A 23,072-nucleotide genomic window follows, 5' to 3' on the forward strand; every position below is an offset into this window, starting at 1 on the left:
ACTGGTCGTTTTTTATTTTTTTTTATATATATAGTAAATATAGCGTGGCCCAGGTGATTTTGGTTAATCTGTGGACCACCTTGGTTGGGACTGAAATAAATCTACAACCATTGAATGAATTGACAATTAATCCCATGACCTTCCTAAAATCTTAACGTTTCCTCTAGCACCCCCATGTGAAGCATATTTTGTGTTTTGAGTTTAAAATTACAGGATGGATTGTCATGAAATGTGCTACTTTCACACAGGATGAATTGTAATACATTTGTTGCCCCATGGCTTCTTTTTACCTTCAGTAAAGAAAAGTTTATGCTTTATGCTTATTGGCTTATTGGTTAGTATGCTAACATAATACCTGCTAAACATTAGCATTGTAATTATGAGACTGTTTGCATGCTGATGTCAGCGTTTTGCTCAGTTACCTGTTCTCTCACAGCATCATGAGCTAAACATTTGTCCAATACTTGGCTTTTTAAGTAAATGCTTGCAAAGCAAATGACATTCCCATCTGATGTTAGCATGCTAGCTAGCCAAACTTTGGGATGCTGAACATAGTAAACTGCACCCCACAAAGCTAAGATAACATTTAATTGAAAACAGGGTGTATAAATAGTAACAAAATCAAACTAAACCACGCTCTGCCACAGAAAGACTGCCAAAACAGGAGAGCTAATGCTAAATAATCAAGTGAAAGCTAGCTGGGACGATAACTGCTAGCCCTAGCTAAAGCCAAATTAACTTTGAACCCAATTGAACTTTTCTAGTTGAAAAGTTAGTTAGTTTGATAACCCAATGAGACTGTAGCTAAATCTCACAATGAAGAAAAAAACCCTAACAAATTTGTCTCAAAGATATATAGATATTACTTAACATGGTTTAATGGTTATTACTACTGTTAAAAACACACACGATGAAGGCATTACTATTTATCTGTCACGGTTTGACGACCAGCATGAAAACTTGAATGCTATACCCTTTATTTCTAATTTTCATTGTTACTCTATAGCAGATACTTGCTTAACATTGGCATGTTAGCATTGTCATTGTGTTAGCATTTAGCTCAAAGAAACCTGTGCCCTCACAGAAGCTTACTCTTACTCCAAAAATGACATCTTTATGATTACACCTTTATTCATTTTTTTAATAAAGCCAAGCACATGTGGCCAAGTGCCATTCGTCACCCGACAGAAGTTGGTTTTAATGCATTGTCATCTTACGTTAGGTCACTACAAATAAACACTTAGGCTTTTGACATGTAGCCTAAATAGTACAACATATGGCTGGAAAATAGAGATAAGCCATTAAAAAACTCCTTGAGTACTCTTGGAGAGGGTGACAATAAAGTCACTGAAATGTAAAGTACTTGAAATCCTTGGTTAAATCGCTAAATAAATGCAAAACATTGTCATTAATAAATAATAACACAGCTAACAAAAACAATTGGCTAGCATGCAAAGAAACTAAGTCAATTAGGACCAACTAATTCAAGCTACATACAGTACATCAGGCATTTCACAAAGCCTCTCCTGATGTGTTATTTGGCAAAAACACAAGACTGTACAGAAAAGTAGAACTTTTTTTATACAATAAAAATATTCAGCAAAAGTGGAGGACATGGATCTGTACTCACTTTCACCTCACAACATAGAGGATGAGTACAATGAGGAAGTAAATATAACCAGTTCATAAGAATTTCTATAATGTCCTCTTGTTATACGTAGGTGTCGTCGTCGTCCTGCACAGACAATACGACTTGCTTCATAGTGTAACAGTGTCAGCGTCGGACTAACGCCACCAATGGACTGTCTCCAATACTGTCAGTCAGCTTATCAGCCAATCAATAGCAGCCTCGTAGATTTCAGCCAACCAGCAGTCACAGCGTCCCTTTGGTCTCGACCTTCGAGTCGGCTGGCGAGCTGTCAGATCTCTGTCAGCGTAATCTTGTAGGCGTCCGCGTAGCTCTCGATGTTGAGGATGAAGGTGTCTTCGTTGGAATAATGCTCGATGATGTTATCGTCCATGTTCACCAGGATCCTGACACGAAAAACACTGAAGTTTAATTTCACACGCTAAACACAAGGCTCCAAATAAGCCCAAAACTACAATCCGTCTCATCACTCACCCTTTTTTACTTTTCTTGTACACTTTGGCTATCCTCTCTGTGGCCATGCCGTACTTCTCTGATATCTACAAATAACATATGAAAGCAGTTTGTAAACGGGTGCTCTGCTGTAAACCAATTGTGCCTTTGCCATAAGTCTCAAATGTGATCAGAGAGGCGCCACTCACAGCATCTATCAGGCCTCTGAGGGTGGGAGACTTCAGCATCAGAGCGTCAAACACCTCGTCCGTCTCCTTCCTTACGTACAACAGCACTGCAGAGAGAGGAGGGAAAAACCTTTTACCGTTAGCTACAGTATTTGTTTTCCATACACACATACAGTACGTTGGAGCATATATGGTGGCAGAAATGTAAAATATGTATTATGCTGAAAAACCCGCAGCTGAACTGCATTACTGCAGTTTCTACGTTCTAATGCTTGCACGTTTTGTTAATTTCCCCCTAAAATTCTTAATTATTATTTCATATAGCCTATTTATTAATTGAATTACCAAAAAACATGCTATATCTTGATATATATTGTTATTAAAATCCGAAAAATTACCTATATCGGGATAGAATATTTTGGCCATATCGCCCTTAGAGAAACAATCATGTTTGTCATTTAGTTTGCATAAATACCAACTGTCCCTCCAGCATCTAATTTCTCTGTTTTACATCATTTTAATTTGAATACATATATTTGGAGTATTTGATTACTGTGGACAAAAAGGACTTTAAATGAATCACGTTGGGTTGTTTTTTGTCATTTTATGGACTAAATATGTCACCAATAAATCATAGTAATAATCTTAACTTCTAAGACAACCAGGCTGATGATTTCTTGATGTCAGTTAAAAAAAAGACAGTAAAGAGAGAACGTCATGCAGCAGAGGAAGCGGCTGTCTTGTACCTCTCTTGTGTGTCTCCTCTTTGATCTGTTTGTGAGGCGACGGGCACAGATCTTCATCTGACGGCCTGAACATCCTCTTCACCAGCACGCTCCTGGTGAAAACGCAAAAAAATGAAAAAACCTGTGTCAGGTGCCGTAAACGTGCGTGCATTGTGCTTTACATTTGTGGTGTGACATGCACCTCCTCTGCATGTGTTCGGTTGGTATCTGTACCTGCTTCCATTTGCATATTTTATATTTGTATGCCCAAATGTAAATAAAAAAGTAAATTTCCTGTTGACATACACTCACCCTTCTCTCTCGATCTCCTCTGTGTTGAAGGTAAACACCTGCAGACAAAGTATTAAGTATTAATGTAAGTTTTGAGCTTTATGAGAAAGTAAAAAGATTAAGTAGAAGGTGTCTAAAATACACTTTGCTGCAGCTCCTTTCAACAGAAATTCATTGCTTAGCTTCTGTTCTGTGCCCGATGATATTGAAACTGGGGGTGTGCGGACCGCCATCTACTGTAGGTAATAAATTGACTATGGATAAGTACCTCATACAACCCCACTTTAAAATATCCAAACTACCCTTTTGAAAAGGAGCTGAAATGCAGAAATCCGGGCATTCGGAAACTAAAGTGTGGCTCCAATTTCACCTTTCAGCAGATGAACTTACCTGATAGAAAACAAGTTCATTCACTTGTGTGTACAGAGAAGACGAATGTGTGTGTGTGTGTGTGAAGGCGATCTACCTGTCCAGCCCTCTGCAGGTTGCCAAAGTGTACATCGGGGATGAAGAGTACGGGCTGAGCCTCCAAGTCGCTCATGGTCTTGAAGTAAGTGGTGTCGGACTTCTTGGGAACGGTTATCACGCCTACACCTCCATCTTTACCTGAACACCATTGAAGAAGAAGATTTAGAAAAGAATGGGAAAGACACATGCTCACACTCGGATTAATACCTTGTAGTCACAACCATGTAAAAGCAGTAGAGGGAGATGTATTCACCGTGATTTCATGTACTCAAGAGGGCGTTTTTTCCTTCTCATATCACACCCTAGATCTATAAAGTTCAAAGATTTCATAAACAAAAGAACTTTATATGCAACTCGAACCTTTTGACTTCTTGCGGAAAAGTTTTCTCTCCTCGTCTCTTATTTTCCTCTCAGCACCCTGAGAAAAAACAACACACAACAAACATATTGAACGTATCAGTTAGTGGAAATGATAAGAGCCTCCTTTAAACACACTCAAAATGAGTAATCACTACATCGCTTCTGTCTGGGGACGTTGCATAACATGGGTGTGTGAGTGTATATGCACAGGTGTATCTGCAGGCTCACTATGCAGGTGAGACCACTAGAGGGAGGACTGATGTCATTATTTAACTCCCTAACTGCACCTTCAGTGCGGTCAAGCTCACTGTCTGTGACACAGCTCAACACATCTTAGAAGCATTAAAGGCAAGATACACAAACGCTATTCAGATAGCAGCAGATTAATATGAAAAAGTCAGGTAAGTTTGTTTCGTCAGTTTCCTGATTTATTTTGAAGTTCTCTCCTCTTGTGCCCTGTCTTCCTGTCTGTGATTGTCTCCCTTGTCCTGATTTGTGCCACCTGTGTTGCCCTCGCCAGATGTAATTAGTCTGTCTTTATGTACCCTGGTCCCCTGTTGTTTCCTTGTGAGTTCATTGTCAGTTTGGTGTCAGTGTTGGTTGACGTCTTGTCTGGGTTCCTCGTACCTGTGTAAGGCCCTGTTTACATGACGACGCTCGTGGGTGAAAACGTCTAAATATTTTATCAGATGTGACTTTTGTTTAGGACAGAGTTGCTATAATAAAGCTTCATATAAGAGCACCTTATCACATTAAATGCAGCTCTAGTTGACCTTTTCTCTCTTGTGTAATTCATTTTGTCCACCCTACGATTGTTGCTCTTTTCTGGTGTTTCATTAATGAAACAGTTGATAAATCGATCAAATTAACTGAGCAATACTCCACCCTTAAAATGACACACTTAAAACAATAGTGCCATAATGATAACAAGGAGCAAAATCCCTCATCACAATCCACAAGCATACAAATGTGATCTTTTTTTTTGCAGGTTTTGTAAGCCTTTATTATTACATAGGATAGACAGGAAATGGGGTGAGAGAGTGAGGGGGAGACGTGCAGCAAAGGGCCGCAGGTCGGAGTTGAACCCCGGCCGCTGCCCTGAGGACCTTCAGCTTCATCTTTACATGGGGCGACTGCTCTAACCACTGTGCCACCAGCCGCCCCAAAATGTGATCCTTTAATGGACAGGATTAACTGACAAAAAAATAAAGCTTTTCTAGACAAAATCCTTAAAACAGATGTCTCACCTTGTCACAGAAGACCTTGATCTGCGAGTAGGCCCTGTGCAGCGGCTTGTTGCTGCGGTTGTTGTAGCTGTACGTGTCGATCTGGATCATCAGAGGAAGACCCTTCACCCCTTTCTGAGAGGAGAAGTCTGTACTCAGACAATTGACTGTGATGAAGATCTGCCAGGGACAGAAGAGAGGTATTTAGTGTTAAAATACATTTTTCTTCAGCTACTGTCTTTAAAGGAATGTTTTAATTTTTTTGTACACAATGGTACCGACCAAAACATCCACAATCACTCAAAATGTTGGCCAAACCGGAGTTCTCTATTTATTGTAGTTTAAAATATTATATTCACTTTGAAAACACAAGTATGCACTCCCGCTCAGAGACACATGCTGCATCATTTTAAGTCTGCCTTTCAAATAAATGATGAATAATGATTTTTGAGTTCAAATTTAAAATGTCACCGGTCAGTGAAAGATTGTTTCTGGAGAGATGCGGTTGCCGTTGAGAGTTTCCAATGGTTTTCTTTACCGCAAACAAAATTCCTTTCATCTCTGTTGTGTTTGTTTTGCATCAGAAGTTTCAGATATCTAAAAATCCCTGTAGATAGAAATCAAAACTACATGTAGCTGCATGGTTACATAGCACGCTGGATTAGTGAGGAGCTGTTACATACCAGCTGTTTCTGCATCTATTTCTGTATTTGTCTAAAGTTTTATTTAGGTATTTAAACCTTGGGGGTACTAATTGTGGACTGTATCACAGGTGAGGTCTATACTCTGGGGTTTATTCTTTACAAACAAGTACCCTGAGGAAAGCCTTGTCTCTGAAAGCTTGACTTTGTTGTTAAATACTTAAAGATCATTTTCAGGCTCTACTTTTGAAAGAAAACATACTTATTTTGGTTGTGGTACCATTGGACACCCCTGACTTAGAGGAAATACTGACTTAAACCTGCCATAATTGCCTTTGTGTCATGTTTTGGTCTTGTACCATTATTTTGGCGCCTGTCTTTTTAAGATTGCCTCCTGAAAAAAACGGTCTGCTCTGATTGGGCAGTGTTTCCAGCTCTTCTGCATCCTCGCTCTCAGAGTCTCTGCACCACCATTGCAGCTGTGGAAAGACTATAACGTCACTGTAGCGGCACTTTCTACCTGTGTATAGTATAGTTGTGACATCACAACTGTGCTCATATAAAGAGAAAGAAAGAACATTTTGATACTTTCACAGTATTTACAGAGCGCCTCAACCTGCTTTATAATCAAAAAAGGCATGGCACTTTTTACAACATGGGACCTTTAACTTAGAGTGTTCTTTCCCCGTATTTGGTTTTTCTCCTGTCTCGTCCAATTTTCTAATACCTCTGTATGAAATAGATGAATCCCTAAAGAAGGCTGTATCATGAGCTTTTTCCTACATGAAGCACACAACTTTGTACTGTATATTCTGGTGTAGCTGTCTCAACCACATTGTGTGCACTTAACTAATATTAATGTTTAATCTAGCATCTGTTGAGGTACTACTTCTTTGTTTATAGTCATCCTGTGAAAACCGGATACTCTTATTTACTTTACAGGTATAAAGAACATACAATAGCAACCCAAAGGTTTTTTTTATTTGGTCAAAGGAAAATGTAAAAGAAACTTGATTTTCCTTCGTAGGAATCGATGAAAAATAACTCTGTCACTTCCTTTTTAGACCACCAAGAGTGAAGGTATGCGCAATAAACTACCAGGGCATTACACCTGTTCCTGCCCTGCAACAGATATATTCAGGCTCAATAGTCAGACAGATTAAGAGAAAGGGAGGGATAGAAGTAGAGAGAGAGAGAGAGAGAGAGAGAGAGAGAGAGAGAGAGAGAGAGAGAGAGAGAGAGAGAGAGAGAGAGAGAGAGAGAGTCAATATTGGCCCAGAGAAGTGTGCTTGGATTTCCTCCAGCATCGTCTTTGTCCGCAGGCTGCTATTACAAAGACCGAGCTATATTACAAACACACACACTGACTCACACACTTACAGCCAGTTGCATTCACACAGAAATGAGGGCAAAACAAACAACAGAGGGTGGGGACAGGGATTGGTGTGTGTTGGCCCTTGGGGTCCTCTGAGTTAAACAGTGACAGAGCTCCATTTAAGGAGCGGCCACAAAGGAGTGGGCTTTACAAAGACGAAGAAGACAAACAGAGCAAAAGTACACAACACTGCCCATCAGCTTTATGACGGACAGCAGAAAACAGGAGCTGTTTTAGGCTTTCGGTTCTTGTATTATAACAAAATGTTTAATTCACCGTTTAGTGTTTGTGGTGTCTACAAGTGAGGCGCTTTCATCAAAGGTATTGTCATGCATTTGTTTGCCAACACCTGAATCAGCACAAAAAAAACCTGTCCAACTGCTTTTTCTTACATCTACAACACGCCTCCAGCGAAAGTAAATATAGTATTCCGGTTTCTAGGAAAATTACAGTGACATTTATGTCCTGCAAAAAAAAAAAAAAGACTGCAATATTTGTGTTTTGTACCTTGGCCTCTTCATTCACGTCCCAGGTAAAGGAGATGGCGTTGTAGGCGATTTCTTCGATGTTGCCGATTGTGTTGAAGCTCTCTTTGTAATCCGCTGTGAGGACGGATAGAGGGGTGGTTTATTTCTGCAGTTACAACAACTTTTCAAATGTAACTTTGCAATGAAAGCATGATCAAAACTATTTTGATTCTGCGTATAATCAAGTTATACTTTGCCGATATCCGGTCAATAAATGAAACAAGCATGTGGCTATTGTTTGTTAAGATAAGCAATCAAATGGCACGCTTCAATTTTATAAGATAAAGCCTTATCTGCTTGGGCAAACAAACTCTTCAAAGGCTTCAAAGGCAGCAGGAGGAAACACAGGAGGCTATGTGGCTCTGAGAACCGTATTAAAAGCCAATCATGTGAGCACATCGGCTGGCTATTGTTGACCTGTGTGACCACAAACTGGAGGGACTTTAAATGTGGGGAGTTGAGTACACTGGTATGCTGTAGGAAAGTCTCATGTTTATGTTAAGAAAAATGTGTACGCTTTTTTTACGTAAAGATGTACATCTCCTGAAGGAGTAAATAAGCTTGGACCTGGTATGAAAGTGGGCATGTATTGAGAGAAGGACTAGCTCATTGTTGTTTTTGGTCTTTTTTAATGGTATTGGGTTTCAGCCACATTATAAAATCTATCTGTATCAGAGACACTGATAGGATGGGACGTGATTCGGGCTGAACTCCTGATGTGGAAAATTTGTACTTCAGGTCAATCTCCACTTTGATGAATAAAAGAGTAACTCACTCGCCTCAGTTGTCATTACTTGAACACAAATCTGATCAGAGAAGCTCTGGGTACACCGTGTATACTTGAACACACACACACACACCGAAAACTTAAAGTCTCTTCATTACACACAGCTTCATACAGACTGTCAAATGTCGTATTTCATTCAATATTATAACAAGCCTGGCACATCTGAAAGGTCCATCTTATCTGTTAACCCCGGCACTAGAGCAAAACCTCCCAATATAAAACATGCCGATAGTGAAGGACCTTAGAAAGACCTTAATTACCTTTTTCTACAGTGTCTGTGGAGAAGCATCTCGTCCAACAACAATTCTGCTGGTCACATCTCAGAGCATCCCCCCACTGCTTCAGTGACCTCCAACCTCCTCCATCATCCTAACCGCCATTACGGCGACAAAGCAGGTGCATGAAGCAGCTGGGCAGGCAGCAACATGCCTATCTGCCAGTATCCCCCATTAAATAACCCCATTCAAATGATCCATTCTGTGACGTGGCCCAGGGGCATGATGACCCCCCTTTCAAGACAAACCCTCCACTGCTATTCAAACTCTCTGGACAGCTTCAGATTACAGGCTGCATCCAGCTACAGGCCGACCTGGCTCTGAGGAAGCGGGTGGAGGGGTCTGTCATTTGACCCACTGAGCTGTTTGAGTAGAGACTCCCCCACTCTGATGCACAGTCATGCACTCACATATACGTACTTTAAGTAAGTTTGAGCTGAAATGATTAGTCAATTAATTGAGTTGTGGAAGAAAGTAATCAGCAGCAGTTTTGATAGTTGATTAATTGATGTGAAAGTTGATTCAAGTAATTTAAGCAAAAACTGAAAAATTTTCAGCACCTCATATGTGAGTATTTGCTCTTTCTTTAGTCTTTTATAATATTAAACTCAATACGTTTTTGTTATGGTCCTTCGGTTAGACAAAACAAGCTTTTTCAATATGTCAGCGTGGGCTTTGGATAATTGTGATTGCCATTTTTTACAGACATTATGTGGACCAACCTGGCTGTTTGATGAAGTGAGAAAGTAATTCACAGATTAATCAATAATGTACAAAGCATTAGTTGCAGCCCTAATATAAATGATTATTACAAAACAGGGTAGAAAACTACCAAGATAGCATGTTAAGGGGTTTCTCAGCATCCTTGTTTGCAGTGTGTCTTGGGAAACTATTGAGTGTGAAAGTAAAGTACTTCATCCCTGTGGCTCAAGCTTTACTGATGCACACTATCTCTGGCTCATAGGGCCTACACACAAACAAAACACAGACTCATTACACTGGCAAATGCGAAAGGGAATCATGCTGAAAAAGATAACACACTTCCTCTTAACAGGATCTAGGCTACTGGCAGCTTCAAATGTCAGTAGCCTACTAAGATTCTAATTATCAGCAAAACAACAGAAAGTCAACTTGTTGCAGTTATCTGAAAATCATAAGGAGTTTCGCTTTGAAATGTGCTGTATAGGCCAATCTGTTAGCATTTTAAGGACAGTGGTCCCCAGCAGGGGAAGAATATTAATTTGACTCTGTCCAACTATAACAATATCTGGCTAGCAGCACCTTTAAAGCTCACAATTTATCACAATATAGCTGTTCAATCTGTAACAAAAAGTGTAATAATGTCACTTTGTGGTTGTATGAGAGACTATTTCTTTTTAACTTCACAGGTGTTGAAAGGTGTTGTTTCCATTGGATAGAGCCAGACTTGCTGCTTCCCCTGTTTTCAGTCTTTATGATAAGCTAAGCTAACTGGCTGCTGGCTGTAGCTTCATATTGAACAGAGAGATATGTCTGGTGACTAAATATGAAGCTAACTAGCAGTCAGTTAGCCAACTGTTGGCTAACAGTTGGTGAGTTTACTTAAGCCTGATGGACAAAGGTAAACAGCTAACACTTGGTTAGCTTACTTTAGCCTAATGGAAACAGGTAAACAGCTAACAGTTGGTTAGCTTACTTTAGCCTAATGGAAACCAGTAAACAGTTAACAGTTGGTTGGCTTACTTTAGCCCAATGGACACCTGTAAACAGCTAACAGTTGGTTAGCTTACTTTAGCCTAATAGACACATGTAAACAGCTAACACTTGGTTAGCTTACTTTGGCCTAATGGAAACAGGTAAACAGCTAGGCCTTGCCTAGCTCTGTCCAAAACTAACATAATACACCACTACCTCTGAGTGTGAGAGTGGTGATAATCTTATCATCTAACTCTCAACAAAAAACGCAAATAAGGCATATTTCTTAAAATATCTATAACCATTCGCTTTACTGCAAAGCTTTGTCCATTTGCAGCTAACCCATCACAAAGGGCGTTCAGAAAAAAAGTTTTACAGTTTAGGTATAAAGTTTGAGAAAAGACAAAACTTAATTTTTGCGCAGCTGAATTTCACAACCGCTTAATTATATCTATCGCAGGTTGGGAAAAACAATAACTGGCAGATATAATGAATTGTAGGCTAATTAGGATTTGTCTTGGTTCACGTAAATATAGGAATGAAGATGAAAATCTAAATTGGGCAAGAATTACTTTTCAACAGACCAAAACCAGCCAAGGTAACAGTGCAGCTAGCATTCCTCTCCCTGTCCCAACAAGCTGTGTGTGTCTGTGTGTGTGTGTGTGTGTGTGTGTGTGTGTGTGTGTGTGTGTGTTTGTCTGTCTGTATGTGTGTGTGTGTGTGTGTGTGTGTGTGTTTGTCTGTCTGTATGTGTGGGTGTGTGTGTCCCATCAACCTCAAGATTCCCACATACCTCTGAATCTCTGCCTGGTTAGCAGGCCCAAGCTTGTCAAACGCAAACCGCCTACAAGCTTCTCACACACACTCATTCAACAAGGCGTAAAAATGCTCGCTTCAAATTAAAATCCATTAACTAAAAAAAAAAAAAAAAATACCGCTGCAGGTAAAAAGGTCGAAAGTTTTAATGTTACGAATATAATATGAAGCTTCAGATGTAAAGTGTACACTCGTGGGAAATTGGTTGTTGTCACATTGTTCTAGATTATCAAGTTTTTAATGTTTTGCTCCATATCTCAGGCACTATCAAGGAGATTACAGGATTTATGTTGTGTGCCTCAGCAACACTTAGACATTAAGAGAATCAGGTGTGTGTGCGTGCGTGCTAGTGTGTGTTTGTGTGTGTGCAGGGAAGCCTAGCTGCCTGTCTGATGGTGGGCAGCTGAACAGCCTCAGGTAGACAGTTGGGTGGGGGCTTGTTTGCTCTCAGTTTGGTCATGCCTTGTTTATTAGCTAAGTGCATTCCAGCTTTTGCAATCACATAAATCTGTCATAGTCTTTCGGTTAATGTGTTTTGATTCATTCAAGAATTTGCTGTCGTTCACATACAGAAAGCCTTGGAGGAAGGAGTAACAAGTTAAGTCTTACCGATGTCTAGGACTCTCTGTTTGGCTGTGTGTTGCCGAGAGTGCCAGTACTTCCAGTACTTCAGCTGCTCGTCTCGGTTCTTGTCTTCACTGAACACCACCATGATCACACTCTGAGAGGGAAAAAAGATGAGTCAACTGAAACAGTGCCTGTGTTTGGGATTGTAACCATGTCTGTCTGCTGTTTGTCAGAGCTTTTTCACTGAAAACAGCTGTCTGCTGCAAGTAAAATTGGAGACAATGAGCTGAAAGTTGCCTCTCACCTTACATGGTCAGACTAAAGTTGCAGTGTTGCCTTGCAGTTCTATGCCATAACTGTCCAGACTGACATAATAAATGTAGTGAAGACTTTAAAGGAAGTTAATGGTAAGGTTTTAAGTGTATGTTTGTGCGATATTTTTGTGACAGCACAAAAGATCTATACAATCACCAGTTTCAAAATTTGTATCCCCAACTCCGTATCCGACCAAATGTGTTAAATGCTGTCATAATAAGCGCAGGATTTCTTGAGTTGTGGACAAAAATGTGTTTTGAGGTCACAGTGACCTTTGACTTCCAAAATGTGAATATTTGTGACAAAATTGCAGAAAATCCTTCAAGTTGTTTCTGAGAAATCATGATCACCTGAACGGGATGGACGGCCACGGCCACGGCTTACCCCTTTGATGAGGCATTAAAGCGTTTTGTATTTTCTATGGGTAATATATATAAACTACAGCTAAATAAAGATAACTGGGATCACTTTATAGCAGGAAAAATAACCCTCACCCGAACTTTGCTGATGGGGTGACGGAGGCGTTTGTTGGCACTGAGCTCGTTCAGCGTTACTGCGTAGAACTGGCCTTTGTTCAGGTAGGTCATCGGCCCCTCACCCTGCTTTTGACGCAGCGAGCGAGTGGCGTCCAGGGTGTATTGGAAGCTATCACTGCACACACACACAGAATCAAATATAGAGAAAAATATGTGATTAGATACAACAAGGTGGGGCAGAGGTACATACCACACGTTTGCATTCCTTTCCGGATCACTCCAAGTCAGTGTTTTGATTTCAAAATGGCACACATTTGAATACTCACACTGGAAGATATATGGATAACTGTGCTGTATTAATAATGATTAGACTACGCGATGGTATTCTGAGTGACTTACACTCCCTCCTGGTGAAATAAGAAGTCATCTGTAGCCAGAGAGGAAGGTGTGTGGTACTTCTGTTGAGAACGCTTAAAACAAACAGAAAGAGGAAATTATTTAGGCAGAAGGTAAAGTTCATTTAGCCTGAGAGGAACTGGTTAAACAATGCTGTAAATGAGCAAACAACAACAACAACAACAACAACAACAACAACCGTATTGTACATAAATAGAGATCAGAATAAAAACGTGGATTTTCAGGAAACAGGGAAAGTCCTTCCTGTTCAGGTAATGAACATTTGGACTCTCAGTGAATCGATTTAAACATCAATCTGTGTTCAGGTACCATACACAATAACGTGTGTGATACTCTGTCATCTCGTGCTTCAAGTTCCCTTTTCTATTTCTTGTGCCTTACTTCACTTCCCATAGGGACGTTCAACATACCCCAGAGTGCGCCTGATCGTTCATTCAGCTTTGGCTTTTTTGAGGAGATAATAGTAACAGAATAATAACAAAAAAAGTTATTCCAGATCACAAAAAGGGAGTAAGATATATTTTTTCTGCACTCTCGACAGAAGCACCAAAACGGACTGACGCTAAAATATCTACTTGTGATTTTACGTTTTCCACAGTTTCGTCCGCAGGGGCGAAAGAAAATGCCCCGTCAACCCAGTAATAGAAAAATTGTTATTTCCAACAATAATTCTGTGCTGTAGCTGTGGCCAAATCAGTTGTGTCCCCTTCTAATGAAGCACTTTCTACTTGTGAACCCGTGTTGTGGGTTTAATATGTTTACGAGTCGTGGTCAGTTAAAGAAGTTAATTCTAAAGCTCTAAAAAGGGTCAACAGGCCCAGTCTATAACAAGAGGAATTATTAGGCAAAAGTCTAAAAGGTAAACATGACTTTGTTCAGATGAAATGTTTTTATCAGCCTATGACCCGTCAGATTTCTCTTGTGACCCCACCAGGTTGAGAATATTTCGTCTTTCCTGTAACAACAGTGTCTTACCCCGTCTCTCTCCTCTTCATATGGGCTGTCAGGCGGACTCTGCTGGTCGTCTTTCACATACGAGCTGTGACTGACGGTGGTCACCTCATACGGACTCTGTTCGTAGATCACCCTTGAAGGCTCTTCTGCTTCCACCCTGTAGTGAAGCCCTGGACCCGTCATGAAGACCGGCGCGTACACCTCTGCCTTCACCACGGCAACAGCTGGTGAGCCCCCGTCCCCTGACACCGCCTCGCTTGAGCTGCTGAAGTTCTCCCTTTTGGTCTCCTGGTGCTCCGTGTTCAGCGACAGGTTGACGGGGACAGATTTGAGGACCTGAACCCGGTTGTCCACCGTCTCCATCTCGCTGTGGCTGCTGGGGTTGCCCGGCAACGCAGACCTGAAACAAACACATGGATTATATAGATTTAGGATGTATTGCTGCTCTTTGTTTTAAATAACTTTTGTAAACATGTTCTAGATGAACTTGAAAATTAGCATAATATGGGGCTTAACCTGTTTTGTACCTGCTTTTATTGAAATATGCACACTAAAATGCATCTCAGTGTTCCAGGTAAACAAGATGTAACAAGGCATCCTAACTCTTCTATTCAGCAAAGCTTGGATTTCTCCTGTTTTAATGATTCACTAGTTGTTTTTTTGGTAAATAATAGGATTTTGTTCCAGAAGCAGAGACTCATTATATCTTAAGATCTGTCGTATTGTCTCTTTTTTCTGCAGGGATCCGGAGCTTTCCACTGCAGCCTGTATTTCTTTAATTCAATATCAGGGATTAGAGTGAAACAAGACTTACTCATCCGTGGTGTTTGCATACATGCATGCTCCAAGTGCTTGTCTCATATGACAATTAACTTGTGGAAAATTGTGTTTTAACTGAAAGCGTTTCATACTGTCAGATGTCATACTACGGTCACTGAGCTCCAGGATTTCATTCCACACACTGCTGGAAAAAGGTCTACTAGCAACTACATGTTTAGCAATTATTTTCTATGTCTTTCTGTCTGTACATGTGCAACCATGAGCGAGACACTGAGAGACCCAAATTCACTGACCTCTTCTCCTGTTCATCTGTAACTTCAACGACTTTGGTCACTGGCAGAAGCCTCTTTTCTTTCGGCACCTTGAAGGAAGAAAGGAGTACGTGTTATTTTGGCCTCCAATCTTAACTTGACATTTTTCTTTAGATTCCTGAGGTAAAAAGTCAGAACGTGTTGAATAAGTGTCTCCTTCATTTATCATGTTCGATGAAAGAGTAGAAAACAGCTGTCTCGTGTTTACTTTTCTCAATAATGTATTTTTAGCACAAGTGCAGTTAGAAATGTGGTTTAATAATAACCCGTGTGTTGGGGGATGAATTTGTCGGGCTGCCACTCACCAATACAACGCTGTCACCATATTAACCAAACAAAGAAACGATTCAAAACCTGCATCCAGACCTTGTAGTAGTCGTAGAGTAGGCCCAGGGCGTTGGCGCTGTCCTCGTCCCCGTTGATGCTCATCATGGCCTTTGTGGCGGCTGTCAGCGGGTTCTCCAGGTACGACCTCCATGCCTCGTCCTCGCTGGTGTAGGCCCGCCGCACTGCAGGGTAGGAGCTCTCGTTGGGGACCACCACCACCAAACGCTTACTGGAAGACATGCATAAACATTTGAATTAAAGTGGACCTAAATTAGATTTGGATAAGGGCAGGGCCATACAGCCAAAATGTTCTAGCCTGATTTCATTTCATACCTCCATAACATTATATATCAACATATAGCATGTTTTCTAGTAATTCAATAAATAAATAATCTATGAAATAACCACATGGCAAAGCCTTTTGTACTTCTGTGTGAATTAAAAGCTTACTAAGAATGGAAAGTACTATTATATAGTATTTTCTAAGAACTTTAGTGCAAAATGAACATAACGTGCAAGGATCTGAGTGTAAAGCGTCGTCCAAATGATGTAAATATTTTCACAATGCATTTCAGTCGCATTTTTTTCCAGAGTGTCATAGCAACTGTAGAGATAAATATATATGATAGACATGTTTGTATCGTTTTGATGACATATTAGGGCTGGACGATATAGCCAAAATCTTCTGTCCCGATTTAGGTTATTTCATATCTCGATATATATATATATATATATATATATATATATATATATACATATATATATATATATATATATATATATCATGATATAGCCTGTTCTCTGGTAATTCAGTGAATAAATAGTCTACAAAAAATAACCACATGGTGAAGCCTATTTTTGTATACTCCTATTTGAATTTAATATGCAACAAATGAAAGTATTTTTTCGTTTTATTTAAAACTTGAGGGCAAAATATAAACTCAAAATATTTCACATCAGAATTTTAGCATGTGCTTGTTATTGTCAATTTAGACGACGTAACTGTGTATCACGATATCTCAATATATACGTTTTCACCACGATAAGATTCATGGAAACACAATAAATGTTCATTTCAAATTATCGCCAAGCCCGAATTTCAATCTGCTGGTTTAGTTCACAAGTGCTAAAACTGACCTGCTTTCCTCTGGTTTCTAATATTAAAAATGTGGTTTTATTTTCTTGTTGATTAAAAAATTCTCACGGCGAAACTTTCAGATCGTTCGTATTTATTTTGGCCATTCGCTATCTAAAATAAGTGATCATAACCTAATCCAAAATGTATATACTATAGCCCTTTTCGTGCCTGTCTGTGTTTATGTGGGCTTGTCTCTCCATTCTTTTGAGGCCCACTTAAGTCGAGATCACAGACCAGTTAAACAAACAGTGTTGTCACAACATCCCTCTGAACTCAGCCAATCACAAGTGAGGCTCTGGATGTGTCAACTTGCACTTGTTGTACAGTGAACAGTATCAGTGTAATGACACACCTTCAGGAAAAGTCAGGAAAAAGTGCGTCACGGTAGTTTATTTCTTCTGTTTATGTTAATTCATCATTCCAACGAGAATCAAACCAACAAGACTTAATCAGTGTCACAGGCAATATTAATTAGGATTCCTTTGAAGCTCATTTACAACATGAAATATAATAGCGTGTATGAATGTTGTGGTTTCTATAATTGGCATCGGTCTGACAGATCTACCTGCCAAATAAAACAAAGCCATTTGTCCCGCCTCTAATCCGTGATGTCACACTGACGCAAACCTTTATGGAAAAGGGTGTAATGGTAGAAAAGAGGCGACCAGGATGAAGCTGTTTGACCAGGTTTTATCATAGTTGTATTTGTTTTGTTTTTACAAACTCTGGTCATCTTCTCCATGGCAACCAACACCTGCAGGCACAGGCTGACATGCACCCAGAAAAAGGCCAAAGACATCTGCAGGAGGTGACGTTCATGATTCTAACAACTCTACTCTGGTGGATCTGACCAAATATTACCAAAGAGGGTCAACAAAGTGGCAGATATTATTGTCACTGCAGATTTATTATGAAGGATGCATGAAACAGCACCCCTGCAGTTACACATAGAGACATTTAGCTGTTTTAATACACAATAATAATAATATTAGATTACAATCATCATGTTAGGAACAAGTGCACTCTTTCAGTCATAATATAGATAATTAATAATACAGTTATTCACATTGTAACTGTATTATGACCTCTACTAAAACATAAAACTAAAGCTATTGTCACATTTTGAAAAGGCCAAGGTTCCTCTGCTATTTCTAATGTTTAATTAGATATTAAAAATAAAGTAGGGAGAGTAAAAACGACCACGATCCCTCCTAAAAAATAGTAAAATGCTTTTGTGCTTCTAGATAAAGTAGCTCTAAATATGCTACATAGGTTGTAGTTTCTTCTTTAATATAAATAAAGCAGTTTCTGGTGTTACAAAACAACACAGCAGGCCCGGTGGCGACACAAACTGCCCCCTTATCCACACGCAGGCCCATCGCACACGGGCCTAATATGAAAAATGCTGTGCAATTCAAAACTAATCCAAAACTCCTATTTTCAGTCAAAGACATCAAAGTGTTTAGAGAATCCAGTCCTTTGCACTTTGCACACATTTTGTTCCCCCATCAGTCAAAAATGGCGAATTCGGCTCTAATGAAAAAAAAAAAAATCCACGGCGCCAAGTTTTTCCTCCAAGGACACATAAGTTTAATATTTGTCATAAATATCCCAAAGAGTCGCTGTAATATCACCCAGGAAGTGACATTACTTCAATCCTCTGATACAATCACAACGTCGGGATTTACAATGTTTTTTAATTAGCGACTAAAAAGAAAACTTTCCCCCTCATAAGCTGCAACAATCAGATATCCCCTCCGCGGGCTCGATCACTTACTTGTCTGTCTCCTGTGACATATTTTGCTTCCTCTACGACTCTTCCTTGTGAAACTGGACTTTCAAGTCGGAGCAGGTAATAGAGTGAGTGAGTTGCCAGAAGTTGGGCTACAGGTAAGTCGACTTTTCTCGCCCCGCTTCTTCTCTCCCTGCCCCTCTCTCCTCTCTCCCTCTCTCCCTCTCTCCCTTCACTGTCTCCCCGCCGCTCCACCTGGCAGGTAAAGCCGCTTTTTGTCCTCTTGCCCAATCACTCTGCTCGTCTCGCGCTCAATTTCCACGCATATTATTTGACAAATATCCACACATCCTGCTGCCATGTATTATAATATTTGCCTTGGCTTGCTTTTAATGGCAGCGGGTCAACTTTGGCTGAAATTCTTTCACTGTAGGAAAAAAAAAGAAGAAGAATTGAAAGGTATAAGGGCGAGTCTGGCGCTGATTGGCTGCTGCAGATTGCGCCGGGCTCTGATTGGCTGGCGGGTCAGAGAGGCAGGTATGGAGGCCCACCTCACCTGCGGGCAAACGAAAAGACGGCACTGAAGGCACCTAATGACACATTCCTGCATTCAAAATGTAACTTAGTAAAAGTCACATCAAAATGTGCTCATTTTGTATTATTGCCTGCTTCAGATTATTATATTATTACAGTATAATTATTGATATTTTAATGTAAATATCAAATGCTGCAGCTGATGAAGGAGGGGCTCATTTTGATTACTTTAGACTGCTGTGTAGCTTAATCTATAACATTAGATGTTATTTCATTTGTTGATAATATGCTGTATTAATAATCTGAATTTGTGAAGAAACTAAAGTTACCAAATAAATGTAGTGGAGTAAAAAGTACAATATTTCCTCTGAAATGTAGTGGAGTAGAAGTATTAAGTCGATTCAAATGGAATTACTAAGTAAACTACCTCAAAATTGTACTTCAGTACAGTACTTGAGTAAATGTACTTGGTTACTTTACACCACTGCAGAAAACAGAGTTACAAAAGACACACATCTACATGATTTCTTCCTTGCACTGCCACTGATTTTGCCTTTTCCCCCCTTCTACATGTAAATGTTCATAATAAGTTGTCTGTGAGTGTGTGTGTTACAGGTAATCTCAGAGCAGACAGAAGGCAGGGAGGAGCCCTGTCATTAGCTGACACAATGCCATTGTCCCCTTAATGAAGCCATTGTATGAGGAGATCCTATTGTTTGGGATGAACCTGCCAGAGCAAACAATACGTGAGTGTGTGTGTGTGTGTGTGTGTGTGTGTGTGTGTGTGTCATACAATGCTGGGGCACTGCCGAGATGGGGAATGACCATTTGTGACCACCATGCTAAATACTCCTTTCTGGTTGTATTAATAATTGTTGTAGAAGATAAAGAAATGATTGTATTAATCCCAGTGGTAAATTAAAGTGTTACAGCAGGTCAACTACACACAAATCACAAGAAAAACAACACTTTAAATTGTGAATTGATTTGTGAATGCAAAAACATTGTAAAAAAGAACAAAACAATAAACAAAATAAAGAATAACTGGATAACACCTGAATTGCAAATGGAACCTAAACCAAACACTTGATGATGTTATGTTTAATAATATATAACGCAGAGTAAAATAAATGTCTCATATTGGTATAGATAGATGTTATGGATGTGATCAAAGTTTGTTTATCTTCAGAAACATCAATGGCATTAAAAACTGAATAAAGATGCTTTTCCAGTTATGGAAAGTAACAACGTTTTTTACATTTACGGAAGTAAATATTTGAGTTGCTTGTACTTTAGGCGCTACGTGAGTATTTCATTTTTGTGCTACTTCATTATTCTACTCTACTACATTTCAGTGGCACATTTTGTACTTCTTTATTCTATTACAACATGTTTTGCAGCTACATGTTACTTTATAGATTAAGATTTTACAGTACTTTCACTTAAGTAGGAGTTTGAATGCTGGACTATTATACTTTGGTACTTTGAGTAAAGAATCCAAGTAATCTTCTGCCACTGTTCTACTCTTTTTCAGAGCGAATCAGTGATTTTTATTCCACTAAACTTACACATTTACAGCTGTAAAAGATCTGGGAAATTCTTCCACCACTGCCACAGAGTTACAAACAAATAACGAGGAAACAAATCACCCCGACCCTCAGTTGGATTTTAAAAACAGTTGGATGCAGTATCCAAACTGGTTGTATGTCCTATAAAGGTGTTTGCATGACAAAATGTGGGCCTTTTGGTTATGAACGCCTTCAGGCACTCTTATATGGAAATCTAAAGATTACGTTTCAGATTCAGTTAAACCGTCAGTGATGTTGTGTCTGTGTGTGTGTGTGTGTGTGTGTGTGTGAGGGGCAAGCGTGTGTTTGCATGCAATGATCACTACTATCCTCCCTTGTCTAATTTGTTTTACAGAGCACCTGGGCCTTTGCTGAGCTCTCTCCGTATGTGTGTGAATGGAGCTGCTAGACAAATACAGGTGGGGTCCTTTTCTTCCAACAACACACAGACAGAGAGGCGAACAACAGAACGAGAGAGACAAAAAACAATCTAAAGTAGGAGCGTACAAAAATAAATAACGGACGTACTCAACACTTATTTCTATCCAACTTTATTAACACCTTTTCCCTTGAACACGGATGGGTTACTGAATGAGCCCACAGAGCACCTGGGTTTTTGTCCAGAGCCTCTGTTTTAAATGACTGTGCATGTTTCTCGAGTTCAAACACACAAAAAAAAGTACACAGAGAAATGCAAGAGGACTACAAAGGGAAGCAAAATAAGTACAAAGAGATGCAAAACTACAAAGGTTCATAAAATGACTACAAAGACACAAATTGTAGCAGAAAGAGATGCAAAACTACCATGAGACACTCAGTGACTACAAAGTGACACAAGAGTACCACTAAGAGATGCAATATGATGACAAATAGATGAAAAACCTCTACAAAGAGGCACAAAATGACTTAAAGCATCCTAAGTGCCGACAAAGAGAAGCAAACTGCCATAAGGAGACTCAAAACAACTACAGACAGAAGCAAAACAACTACAAAATAGATGTAAAACTACCACGAAGAGACACACAACGACTTCAAAGACACAAAAAGTACACAGTTAGATGCAAGAGAACTACAAAGGGACGCAAAACAACAAAGATTTGCAAAAGACACAAAATTACTACAAAGACACAAAAAGTACACAGATAGATGCAAGAGAACTACAAAGGGACGCAAAACAACAAAGATTTGCAAAAGACACAAAATTACTACAAAGACACAAAAATTCACGAGAGATGCAAAAGGGCTACAAAGGGAAGAAAAATAAGTACAAAGACACAAACCATATCGCCAAGAGATGCAATATGATGACAAAGAGATGAAAAACTACTACAAGAGACGCAAACTACCATGAGGAGACTCAAAACGACTACAGACAGAAGCAAAACAACCACAAAATAGATGTGAAACAACCACAAAGAGACATAAAACTACCACCAAGAGACACACAACGACTACAAAGACACAAAAAATTCACAGATATGTGAGAAGACTACAAAGAGATGTTGAGACACAACATGACTACAAAGACACAAAAATACCACAGAAGGGATGCAAAACTACCACAAAGAACAACCAAGAGACACACAATGACTGCAAAGTGACACGAGAGTACCGCTAAGAGATGCAATATGACGACAAAAGATGCAAGCAAACGCAAAGAGATGAACTTCAAAGAGACACAAAATGACTTCAAACATGCTAAATGCCAACAAAGAGACACAAACTACCGTAAGGAGACTATTAAATATAAAGTATAAAGGACTGCAGAGGCAAAACAACAACAAAAAAGATGTGAAACAACCATAAAGAAACATAAACTACATAAGGGAGGAGGCGGGGGCCTGTGCACGCCTGTGCCCAAAGGCCTGCTGTCTCAAAATCTGTCCATGCCTATGAATCATTAACTCTACTCAGAAAACAAAGTGAGAAGTATGCTTTGCTTGACTTAATCAAAAAGTAATGGTTATGTGTGAGCTTTTCTCCTACGTGCACCTTTCCCTACATGACTTGTCACAGCTGGAATGTCTGCCATGTGGCGGTATGACAGCTGAAATGGTGCAAAGGCTACCGTACAAGCTGCCACAAGCAGGCACGGGCAAGACAGGAAAGTCAGGGGCCAAGAGCCACAGAATACCTTCCTCTGTGTGTGTGTGCGTGTGTGTGTGTGTGTGTGTGTGTGTGTGTGTGTGTGTGTGTGTGTGTGTGTGTGTTTGTGTGTGTGTGTGTGTGTGTGTGTGTGTCCCACTCTGTGAGAGAGGTGAAAGGTGTATCCTACATACCTGGAGTTTTTTCACAGGGAGAAGCAGCTTGTCTGGACTTGGCCAGGATTAGGTGTCAGAGTCTACCTGCTTGAGCACAGAAAACTCACAGCTGAGACAGAGACGGAGAGTTGTGGGGGGATGTGTCATCCCCCCAGATAGAAAACAGTGCGGAAGAAAACAACGGGAGGGATTGGAGGAAGAGGAGGAGGAATGAGAGAGAACGGGAGACGTGGAATAGTGGTAACTGAGCAGATTAAAG

General features: G+C 39.9%; 1 protein-coding gene across 1 annotated transcript; it reads right to left on the bottom strand.

Moving 5' to 3' along the window:
* Positions 1 to 1,165: 1,165 nt before the first annotated feature.
* Positions 1,166 to 18,822, bottom strand: grhl2b (grainyhead-like transcription factor 2b). The gene is made up of 16 exons (XM_083925014.1): positions 18,496 to 18,822; positions 15,620 to 15,809; positions 15,236 to 15,303; positions 14,184 to 14,562; positions 13,191 to 13,261; positions 12,810 to 12,966; positions 12,043 to 12,154; positions 7,862 to 7,956; positions 5,360 to 5,518; positions 4,113 to 4,170; positions 3,751 to 3,890; positions 3,306 to 3,343; positions 3,015 to 3,106; positions 2,290 to 2,375; positions 2,123 to 2,187; positions 1,166 to 2,034 (listed from the first exon to the last, which is right to left on the bottom strand). The coding sequence occupies exons 1-16, from the start codon at positions 18,513 to 18,515 to the stop codon at positions 1,920 to 1,922; spliced, it is 1,845 nt and encodes a 614-aa protein (XP_083781140.1). The 5' UTR covers positions 18,516 to 18,822; the 3' UTR covers positions 1,166 to 1,919.
* Positions 18,823 to 23,072: the final 4,250 nt, after the last annotated feature.

This window comes from Echiichthys vipera (assembly GCF_963691815.1).
Source record: "Echiichthys vipera genome assembly, chromosome: 13".
Lineage (NCBI taxonomy): Eukaryota > Metazoa > Chordata > Actinopteri > Perciformes > Trachinidae > Echiichthys > Echiichthys vipera.